The 12263-nt window shown below is 47.5% G+C and overlaps 1 protein-coding gene across 1 annotated transcript in view; it reads left to right on the top strand.

The window, feature by feature from the left end:
* Window positions 1–10357, top strand: part of LOC142571871 (betaine--homocysteine S-methyltransferase 1-like) — a 43300-nt gene extending 32943 nt beyond the window's left edge. Inside the window, exons 6-8 of the mRNA XM_075680546.1 lie at window positions 4336–4518; window positions 6173–6404; window positions 10052–10357. Coding sequence (XP_075536661.1) covers window positions 4336–4518; window positions 6173–6404; window positions 10052–10223 — 587 coding nt within the window. The 3' untranslated portion in view covers window positions 10224–10357. The remainder of the gene's footprint in view (window positions 1–4335; window positions 4519–6172; window positions 6405–10051) is intronic.
* The last annotated feature ends 1906 nt before the right edge of the window (window positions 10358–12263 follow it).

Here is a 12263-nt window from a genome sequence, read left to right as displayed (position 1 = left end):
TTTTCTGAGTTTGTCCGAGACATCCAGACCCAACTCTCTTGCAAGCTCCAACAATTTCGGTTTCCGCAACGACTTCAAATCCATGGCTGCTCTGAATGCTGCTTTCTCTACTGCTTACTATTGTCTTGCCGCAAACTAACCCGGCAGCAACGACAACCACAATTACCAGCTCTGTTTCTAACACTAACAAAAGCCTGGCAAAGCTCAGAAGAAGAAAGTCCCGCACTCACCAAACCTCGCAGGCAGGAATTCCGCGCAGTCGTTCCGCTGCAGGCAACCAGTCGTCACACAGGGCTCGTTGCACTGCTCCCGGATCGTCGTTGAGCTGCTCAGCATACTGTCAACTGCATCTCTTTGCTGCTGGCCTCCGTTGTCGCGATCTCGCCGCTGGCAGACCGTTGTTTGAAGTCGTAGGCGATCTCACCGCTGCCAACCAGATGTTTGGATCTGACTGCTGGTACGATCTGTTGGGAACTCGGCGCTGACGCCCGTGGTTGTACCTGGGTCGCAAGCCCCAAGGGTAGCGTTGGCCTGGCGGCCTGGGGTACAACTCGAAGCATCCGAAGGTCCCGGCAAAGCATGAGTCGACTGGTAATAACGAAACAACTTGTTTATTTTAACATCGCAAAGAGTTGGCGGTCAGGTTTGACCGAAGTAGAGAGACGGGAGAGCACTTCACTCAACTGAAGAAATCGGAGCCCTCCTTTTGGCGTCCGGGGGCAGCTGTTTTTATACTCTCGCAGTTGAGGGCAAGAAGGAACCCCTCAAAAGACGAGCACGTGAATGTACAATGGGCTAATGGTGACGCACACTGTCGTAGCGATGCCGTAGCACCATGTCGAGCACGATCTCGTAGCACCCTGTCGTGGCGCTGCGCACGATCTCGTAGCACCCTGTCGTGGCGCTGCGCACGATCTCGTAGCACCCTGTCGTGGCGCTGCCGGTCGGACACAATGACTGTAATGAGAGGATGGTCCCTGCTTTGGCATCGCCTGTTTCGGGCACAATGACTGGAACGAGATCCCTGCTTTGGCATCGCCTGTCTCGGGCCCAATAACTGGAATGAGATCCCTGCTTTGGCATCGCCTGTTTCGGGCACAATGACTGGAACGAGATCCCTGCTTTGGCATCGCCTGTTTCGGGCCCAATAACTGGAATGAGATCCCTGCTTTGGCATCGCCTGTTTCGGGCACAATGACTGGAATGCGAGGAGGATCCCTAGGCGGTCGCATCGCCGCAGACGCGCCTGGAAACACCTGGCGATGAGTGTTGCGGCGACGATGATCGGGCCAAAATGTCTGCCGCCCCGCCGCAGTCGCGCCGGCAAAACCACGTGTCGCAGGCGAAACGCAACAAGTGGTATGTTCCTTGAGGTGTGACGTCACTTTAATGAGATGCAACCGGGACGCGACTAGCAAAATAAAATATTGCTGTGCGTAAATCGAGACAGCAAATTCATGGCTGCTTAAAGGTGAGCCATTGTTAGTATTGAATGACTGGAAGTTATTGCACAGGAGTTGACTGCCCCAAACGTTGATGAACTTCATTATATTACTTACTTACGGAAAGATTCGTCTAATCTGTTTTTCAACAAATTCAACCAAGTGCTTTCTCGGTAATTTTTTGCCTCCGTCGAAACTATTTGGCCACAATCAAGTCAAAGTTTAAACATTGGACTTGAGACCAAACCACGTTCTCCTATTGACCCTTTTCACGGTGATCCCGTGGGCGCTGCCATGTTTGATTACGTGGTGACGCGTCCATTGCTTGTCTGAACTGCCTCCGTTGCTCGCGCGTTTACATTGGGTGTGTATTAGCCAGTGTGGCTTAGCAAACCTCTGTTTCTGGAGATGTAAACGGTGACTGGCTGGCCGACACGAAGTTTTGGCCACAGCTTCAGAGAAGACGCAAAAGCGCTTTGGAAACTGATTAAGCTATATCCAAAGGTGCGAGCAGCGTATATGGGGCTTGTTTTAAAAGTGAGGTTAAATATATATTCCAAGCTATCCAAACTTTCCACTCATCGATTGCAGCAGAATTAGTGTGTTTTGCTCTTCGATCTTTACTTGACAAATATCTTGAAGGAGCGGCTTGTCACATTTCTGACTCAGTAAATTTCCTTGGTGCGGTCACTACTATTTCTGCCTAATCGCTCGCGGATGTGCTCAGTTTCGATAGATTTGTACTTGCTGCGAGCAAGGCCTGAAACGTAGCCGTTTTGCACATTGCAATACCTTGTAGCAAAGATTTATTATCGCTAGTAGCTCGCTTACTCTTGTGGACCGTCACGAAACATTCAGCTTCGACCACTTGTGCGCTATCAGGGTAGTCCGTCATTTATTGTGCCTATATGGTGCGCATATATTAAAGTGTGCGTCCATTCACTCATTGACACGTTGGCGATAGGGTAGGCGTAAGATTCCGCGTCAGTTGGGGTAGATGTGTGTAGATACTGTGCGCGAAACGTACTACGACAGGAGGCGGCGCCACTCCCTTTGTCATTGTTTAACGAATGCTACTCACTCTCGCCGACGTCCCAGGGCTGAAGCACTTTCTTTGAAGGTTAGCAATACAACGCTGGCGGATGAGCAAATTTCTTTATCCTCGAAGAAAGCCGTACACCTCGAAGTGCCGGTAACGCGTACGGACAGTTGCAGCAACTGTCCGTGATCTTGGCTACACAGATTCATTCAATTCATTAATATGCCAGTCACTATTTTCGCAGCCAACTAATGCACACGTCTTCAATCCGCATGATCCAATCCGGCATGATTGGAACACTGCGCGTTAGCGAAAACAGTTGCATTTCCGACAGCTGATCGCACAAAAGCAAGGTGGAAGCGGTAATGGTTTCGTATTCATGCGCTCTCGCTGAGTCTGTTGCGGCTCGAGGTGGCCTTAGGGCAAGGAATCCACTAAGCCCATCGACGAATACGTCCAGTTGCAGGAATAAAGGAAAAAGGATTTATTTGACGCTATAGCGTTAAATAAACCGTGTAACTATAGTTAAACGGTTCCAGTTACGGAAGCCCACTCCATGCAGGAGCAAGTTAAACGTCTGAATTCACACCAGGACACGTTGGCCCCACTGCACGAAAAGTCTCCGCTTTTAATACCGTCGTCTTGCCTAGGCGACACGACTGGGGAATTTGGTGACTGTATCGCAGCCAATTACAATCGTCGAATCGGTTGCGATACCACGCCCATGCTATCGAAACGCTCCGCACTATTCGCACCTCCAAAGCATGGAATATGTGGCAGGATAGCAACCTGAGAATCCAAGGTTGGTGCCGGACTTGGTAGCATTTGACGTTGGCCCTTTTCATCATTAGTTCAGGCTGTCAGGTAGTGGTGGGCGTTGCCTTTTGTGGGCCCGTCAGCAGTCGGTGTCAACGCTGCGTTGACTTCCTGGTAGGCGCTGATGGATGGGTGGGGGTTGCCTCGCGGCAAACGCCTAATTAACGCCTTTGGCCGTGTTGAGACGTAACAAGGCGACGAGCGACGCGCCGCCAAAAGCGCCATCTCGTTTCTCTAGAAAAAACTGCTCCGCGAAAGGGGTCAATAACAGTCGGTCTCGCCTAAAGGAATGAACTTATAGCGTATAACTGCCGGATGCTTTTTGACAGCTCCGGATACTTTATTTCGGCCTTAATTTTCCAGAGACACGAAAGACAGCTGAGGGACATAATAGCTCTTTTTTTTTATTTTAATTCGCTTCTTATTACCGAGTGGTATGTCGTGAATGCGAAAAAAAAAAGAAGCTTCTGAAATACCATGGTTAGATGCTGAATCTCCATGTACGTGTGCTAAGTAACCGCGTTTTCATGTTTGTCTTGATACAGCCCGCGTTTATGCGCCTAAACGAAGAGATGAATGTGTGACGTCACGTGGTACGTTCACATGTTGTCGCTGAATACTAGATTTACGTGTAGTCTCTCAATATTCGAAGCGCACTTCGCAGGTGGCTTTCGTGGCCTGTAACGACACGACGATCTGGATCAAATTAGTGCCAGTGTTCTCTAAACCTGATGGGCAAACACACGACTTAACTCTTTCTGTGCAGTTGTGCTTTGCACGTGACTTGATATCCTGGCCGAATATTTTACGTATGAGCACTTCCGAGTCATTTCGAAATGGATCTCGAACGCAGTGTTCGATACAATTTTCGAGGGGTCCCTGGATCATATGGGTGTCGAAATGAGCGGCAGCCTTACTATGCTTTGTGCGTGCTAGGTTGATCTCCGCGTGTGTGTATCCGTATTTTTTTATTCGAGCAAAAGTGTGACGAGCCTGCAGTGTATCTAACGGTTCCGTTTTCACTCCTCGCCTGCACAGGCGCGGACGTGGTGGGCATCAACTGCCACTTCGACCCGTTCGTGGTCCTCGAGGGCGTGCAGCTCATGATCGACGCTGTGCGCGCTGCTAAACTAAAGGCGCACTTCATCACGCAGCCGCTCGCATACCACACGCCCGACGCCGGCAAGCAGGGATTCATCGACCTTCCGGAGTTCCCCTTCGGTGAGACACCATGCGCGCACCTCCCAAACACTTGGGCCGAGTCTCTCGTACGCCTCTTCTGTTCTTTGTGTGCCTAGTTGAGTGCCACTGCACTAAAAAAAAATAAAAAATGGGCTGCGAGAGTAGCCCTGCACCGAGGGCCTGGAAGGAGGTAAGATAAAAGAAAGAAATATTAAATGGAAGGATAAAAGATGACATAGGAGGGTAGAACAGTCGATTCAAGAGGTGCAAAGCGTCAGGTTCCTTGTCTGTTGGACCAGTTGGTGCATCATGTTTTATCGTTGAGCCGAATTAGGTTGAACAGGAGAAAAAGATGTGGACAGGACGGGCCACAGGACACTACGGGCCTTGTCCACGTCGTTTTCGTCCGCCCTTATTCCGCTCAACGACACAAGACGAGCGACAGGTTATTTGAAAGCGAACGTATAATATTCCGTCACTCCCATATTGTCGCGTGGTCGTGTTGCTGCAAGTTATAACGGCGGCAGACGTGACGCTGGTGGCCTCATATTGACAATAAAATTACAGAAGAATGCGGTGTCCAGCACCGTACCTTCCTACGCCCAAAAGGCGAAGAAAGATCAAAGGCCTTGTAAATCTTGTATATTTTAACCGATCTCAGTCTCGTTCACATGTCGGTCAGTGACCAAACTTCGAAACACACACACCCACACACACACCCACACACACACCCACACCCACACACACACACACACACACACACACACACACACACACACATATATATATATATATATATATATATATATATATATATATATATATATATATATATATATATATATATATATATATATATATATATATATATATATATGTACAGAGAGAGAGAGAGAGAGAAATTACCAGATGATTTGGAAAGAGCTAAGCGACATCGTGAGTGGCAGTACATCTGGAAGCTCCTGCTGAGTAGGACCTGTTACCGACATGACCCACCCGTTGGCCTCTGCAAGGGAGTTCAAACGGACTGTTGTTGCAGAAAGCCACCGAAATTTCTGCATGATGCGGAGTTGCACCCTTTTGTATGCTTTCGCCGACAATGGCTCGAGGCATATATCCCTTATTGAATGAAAAGAAAAAGTGCGGTCGGACATTTATATAACGAGCATGGATATAACGATTCATTGGACATAACGAAGCAGATCTAAACGTTGCCAACTTTGTCTGTTTCTCCAAGTACCGAACTGAATTCTGGAGGTTTTACGTGCCAATTCACCAAGTATCATCCTCTTCAACGAAACCAAAAGTGCGAACTCTCACGTGGCGTCAGTCATAGTCAAGCAATCTTATTTTTGTTTCTACATGGCTCAAGATATATATTGAAATAGCAAAATGCCATATACTGTATATACCCGCCGATAGAATTGATAGGCGCTTCATATACCGAATATCGCTTACAAGAACTATCAAATAAAACGAAGATACTCTCGTGTCGAATGCGACTTCGTTGAGGTTCGAGTGTACCAGAACGAATAAGTATCCCTTATAGCGAATATACCGAAGGCATTTTTGTACCGGACGCGACTTCGCTATAACGAGATTCGACTGCGTTATAACATCCAGGCTGCCACCCTAGAGCATATCTCGCAGCACCGGAACTGACAAAAATCCGATTTCTCTCGACCGAACGCAGCCTTGGAGCCGCGCGTCTGCACCCGCTGGGACATCCAGCGCTACGCGCGCGAGGCCTACGAGCGGGGCGTGCGCTACATCGGCGGCTGCTGCGGCTTCGAGCCGTACCACGTGCGCGCCATCGCCGAGGAGCTGTCGGCCGAGCGCGGCGGCGCGCTGCCCGACGCCTCGCAGAAGCACGACCTCTGGGGAGAGGGCCTGCGCATGCACACGAAACCCTGGGTGCGAGCACGGTAAGCGCCTTCTACCCTGGCGGTTGTTTTGCCGAGCACGGCGAGGAACGTAACAGCGCTTTATTTATTTTATTTCTTCATACTGTCAACCCTCTGCTGAGGGTCCTTACAGGGAGGGTTTAAATACAGGCAGATTATATATACAGGTGCATCAAGCGGCAGCGGAATCGCAAGAATGCATGTTTAACAATTTTTTGAAATTCACAAACATCACTGGCATTTGCCACAAAGCTTGGTATCGCGTTCCAGAGTTCAATCAGGGCAGGGAAAAGAGAAAAGTGGAACAAATCACTGTGAGCAAAGTATGGGCGTAAAACATATTGATGATTAACACGACTGCTGCGTTTTCCTGGAAGCTGCACATACTCATCTCTGTTGACTTTTAAATGTCCATGTAGTATTCTAAAAAACACTTTCAGACGATTTTTTTTTTGCCTTCGTACTTCTAGTGTTTCCAATTCACAAGACTGCAACATCAGTAAGACGGAATCTAAACGGCGGTACATTGAGCATATGAAGCGCGCGGCACGGAGTTGAACTTTTTCTAACTTTGTAGTCATTTCTTTCTGATGGGGAATCCAGATGACTGAGGCATATTCAAGTAAAGGTCTAAAAAAAGTTTTATAAGCTATCAGCTTTACATCTCGCGAACCTTGACCTAGTTTTTACCTCAAGAAACCTAGTCTCTGATTCGCCTTCGAGCACACATTTTCTATGTGCGTATGCCATGTCAGATTATGCGTATACGAATGAGTATCGAGTAAGTATCTTAGGAGTGTACGGACGTCACATCTTCAACTTCTAATTCTTGAACTCTACCTGGAGGATCGAAACCTCCAGACTCTGTGAAGGAAAATTACTCTCAAACGCCAAAGTACCCTAAATAATTTCTTGGTACATATTTTTTCTGCGAATCAGTTTCGGTTTCGGTACTCGGGAGGCGGACGCGTCATGACGTCACGATAGACCAACTCATTCCGTACCTGCAACTGCTGCAGCTGCCGCAAGCAAGCGCAGCCTAAAGAAACGCATGCAGCTCAGTAGAGCTTATATTTTCTTTATACATAGCCTTAGCTGTTACACGACGTCAGCAAATTTCGCTCTGTGTCATGACGTCACAAAAATGTTGATGATACCAGGTCTGGCACTGCGAGACAAATTTAGCGCCCAAATAACACATACAAGTTTTTCCCGAGCTTCATACTTCCTGAATGCGGTGCTTTTACGCATGGGAATTAAATATATATGGTAGGTTCTACAAATTCGAAAATACGCGTCAGTTCTCCTTTGAAGGACAGGGGTGCTATTTTGGACATAATTTCCGCCATACTGTCGAATTCAATTGCGTCATTTCGAGCCAATCAGAGAGGCCTTAGCAGCCCTCTTGGCCAATAGGAGCTGACAAGATGGCGAATTTGACAATGTGGCGGAATTTGACGATGTCAAGAAAGGCACCACTGGTCAAAAGGAAGGCACAGCATGCGGTACATCGCTGATTCGCGTTTCCGGTTCATCCGGTTGTTGGTGGCCATTGAATTTACGCACGTTTCGCATCGTATATTTATTTGGTCGTTTCATAACGCTCCAAAGCGCTTCAGAGTTCAGGTAGGACAGCAAGCAAACTTTACTGCGAACGTAAGCAAGTTCAAATAACGACGTTGACCGCCTTATTCTCGTAACGTTTCATGATGCTATAATGTGTATCAGTGCCGTCAGAGCACTCTGAAGCTAGCGTTAGGATATGGCAGTAATAAAACGATAAGAAAAGAAATCGGGAAGGAGATGCGGCCCATGTTCCGTTGCAATGAAATAAACTTAATAGTCAACGCAACTCGTCTTGTTATTTCTTGTCCGTGAACGCACGCACGCGCGCACATGGCGCTTGTTCTGTCGGCGTTTTCGCATTTTACTCGAGCTCGTGTTCCGGCATAGCCACGTCGTGACGCCTCCGGCATTGAGCTGCAGCGTTTATGGCACGCGCAGCTAGCGCTCTGCCGCTTCAACTGCGCTCCTAACGTAGGGCTTCGTGCTCAAGAACGTCGTAGCCCGAGGCAGGCCGCGGGTAGCGGGAGGATTTCAAGGTAGGGTTTCATTTCAACGTGCAAACTTTATCGTCGATTTTATCTTCCTCCCTTCGTCACAGGAAATTACGACACCGACTCCACGAGTGCGGCAGGTGTGTCGCTATTGTCGCTATCGCAGTAAAAGAGACGTGTTGTTCATCTTCGCCTTGCAGAGCGCGCGCACGTGAGCCCACTACAGGGACACGCGCAAAGGTCATTGTGCAGGATTCCGACGCCCTCCGGCAAAACGCCAACAGATTCATTGTGCCTGCTGTGGAGTTCATTGTAATAAATAACGACGTGAGGGATACCTAAAGGAAAGCTGTGAACCAAAAGCTATGTTTCTTATGCAGCAAGGTACATTATTATTATTATTATTATTATTATTATTATTATTATTATTATTATTATTATTATTATTATTATTATTATTATTATTATTATTATTATTATTATTGAAGGAACAGAATGAATAAATGCGACCTTTTTTGAGTACGATTTGGTTGTAGAACCACTGCAATATTATTTTGAGGGAATGTGCGGAATACTTTACGACAGAAGCTGCCACCCTCAACACATTCAAGCCAGCAGGCGGGCGAAACACGCGGAGAGCCTGCCTGTTGCTCTGGGACGTTAAACACCATCAATCAAATCTCCCCCTTCCCTCTCTCTCTCTCTCTCTCTCTCTCTCTATATATATATATATATATATATATATATATATATATATATATATATATATATATATATATATATATATATATATATATATATATATATATATATATATATATATATATATACGCACTCTACTTAGAGTTGCTGCGCTATGCATCACGCTATCTTCTCTGCTGGCTGTGTGCTCAGTGACAACCGAAGAATTGAGTACAAGCTCCAGCAACAAAACCACGCTGCGCCTTTCCCCTGTGTCTCCGAGCTCGCAACAGCCGTGACGTCACAAAAATGAATTAACGTTACTGGCCCACGAATCTATACCAGTTCTCCGAGCTAAACAGCTGTGTTATTTGCTTCCCATTTATGTTGTCACTGACTGCAGATTTACACTGCCAGAAAGCACATTCGTCGAACGTACATTGGGCGTCTGAAGTTTACGGATAACGGAATTTGAGAAAATAGCTTAATATTTCCGCAGCCTGGGCACACATGGTATGCCGATTTCCAGCCTATACTAGCATATGAACACCGCGGTGTAGTAAAGCTTTACTGGCATGCGGGCAATAACTGCCGTGAAACTCGACTTTCTTTTGTTAAACGCACGCCCCGCAGACTTTATATGCCGACTTTACTGTACGGTCTACTGTTAAAGGGAACACGAGATTGTAGAGCGCGCGCAAATTTTTCCTTTTCTGCTATAGAATGGAATCGCCCGGCTTTTGCGGGGAATCGACTTGTGGAATGACGGCGCTATCATCTTTCTATACCCTTGCACAGAGCATATATCTTCAGCCGGAACTTCCAGCTGAAAGTGCTCTCAATGTGAGAGCCACAGATCGCGGAGTGTTCTACTTAACAGTTGACCGCACTGTACTAATAAACTGACGCTTTCGTCAACCTTTGTCGCAGGGCGTCCCGCGCCTATTGGGAGAGCCTGAGACCGTCCACGGGCCGGCCTTTCTCGAGCGCTTTCTCGCAGCCGGACAACTGGGGCGTCACGGCCGGCAACGAGGAGCTGAAGCAGCAGAAAGAAGCCACGTCGAGCGAAGAGATCAAGAAGCTGCAGAAACTGAAGAAGTGAACGCCGCCCACTCGCGCTGCTCCCCCCTTTTTTATATTGTTCCGCACCGCTGCTCAATGCCAAAGCAGAAATTAATCGCTGTCCTCCATGAGGAGTAAAATTTTTAAGATTAAATAAAAGACATTTTTACAGTGCGCTCGTTTTCATTTAGCACTACGGAAGTCGCGCATCCAACATCCAGGGGTCATTCATGGTGCTCAAAGGCACGCGTACAAAACACGCACGCAAGACCCAAGGATATATGTGTGCGTACGCTCATGAGAAGGCAGCGCCCAACGTGTCATTCACAAAACACGCCTGGGGAATTCTCGAAAGACAATGATATAGTCATGAAAGCTAGTTTTTGTACATGAACGATCATAGAGGGCTTAATTATAATACTAATACACCGCGCCTCGACTATAAGACACACTGCATTCACACGTCTGAATTGAACTTCACGATTTCAGATGTGTAGTACTCACGACAGTGTACTGAAAAGTTAGACGGCGTTCCACTGGTCAACCATAGTGTGGGCTGAAACAATGTCTGATAGATGCAATGACCTATTTTTCTAATCTTTCGATACACTGTCGCGATTTCAAGTGTACTCCCAAATTCTCAGATAGCGAAGTGTTTATGTTGTCCTCGTTTCAGTGTTTCGTGCGCTCGCCTTTCCGCAACATGCGTATTCACAAACTGGCTCAGTTTTCCGTCGTTCTAAACAGTTCTAACGCGTCGTCTGGTTGCTTGTCATCGCCTGGTGATTTATTTACCTACAATAAATTATTAAATTCTGGCGACTTACGTGCCAAAACCAGGATCTGATTATGAGACATGCATGCCGTAAAGGGGGACTCCGGATCAATTTTGGCCACCTGGGGTTCTTTAATGTCCGCCTAAATCTACATACACGAGCGTCTTTAATGCGGTAAGCATTAGGAGCGCCAAAGTGAAAAAGAACAGTATGCGCGTGAAGCGTGGGAAGCCAGTCACCACTGAATCGTTGCATTTCATTCCGACAGGAATGCGGCCGCCATTGCCTGGATTGAACTCGCGACCTCTGCATTGCAGAGCTATAATAGCCCGTAAGCTACCGCAGCGGGTTTACCTACAATAAAAACTAAACGGCTGTTCGGTTCGCTACTTCGACGCGCGCCATGTTTTCTTTTTCCGCCTTAGTTTTTTTTTGTGTGTGTGTGTGCGATTAGACGCTTGGCACGCTACAGACTTCAACGAAGATGACGTGAAAGAGTGCTAAGACAAACTACAAATTGCTATCGCAAGTTCCAGCTGAGCGTACGTATCGTAGGTATACATGACACATACGAAGCTTCAGAGAGAGAGAGGGTTGACGAACCCCAGCTAATACCAAATGGAATGTGCTATCGCACACATGCAGAAGCTAAAGGAAAATGACAAGTTTGACCCTATATGCAAGGTACTGACAGCGATAGCTTGCATACCTTCGCGGACCTGTAGTATGATGGTCTTTTACAGCGAAGCTGTATATGGATAGCCGATTTGTCCGTCCGTCGCTTGTACGCCGAAAACTCCGGCGCAACCCTATGCACATGCGTCAAAAAAAAAAAAAAAATAGAGGCTCGCGATTGGCTGCGCCGGTAGTGACATCGTTGCTCTTTGTCACAGCCGAGCGCACGCGCATCAGTTTCTCTCCGGAACGGGTAAGCCACGCGTCATACGTACTCCTGGGAACCAGGCAGCTTTCGATCAGCAACGCCGGGAGCAAAACCGGGAACGGGCTCGTCTACGCCCTACCGATGCTTCGGCCCGGGCATAAGAACAGGCTCGTGCAGCCGAGCGCAAGCACCATATGCGTACCGAGGATCCGGCAGCCTACCAAGCCGCCATATAATGAACCGAATTTAATGAACCCAGTGTTAACACCGGGGCCGCACGTTTCAACTTCGCCGGTTAACCATCTGCACGGAGTGCTTGGGCGGCGATTTCTTTTTGTCTCCTCAGGAGTGTTTCGTCTTTTTCATAACATTGCATAGTGTAGAGTCTTCCTGAGACATTCACTATGAGAACTATTGGCTT

The sequence above is a fragment of the Dermacentor variabilis genome, chromosome 2 (assembly GCF_050947875.1).
Source record: "Dermacentor variabilis isolate Ectoservices chromosome 2, ASM5094787v1, whole genome shotgun sequence".
NCBI lineage: Eukaryota > Metazoa > Arthropoda > Arachnida > Ixodida > Ixodidae > Dermacentor > Dermacentor variabilis.
This window is presented reverse-complemented; position numbering and strand designations above follow the sequence as displayed.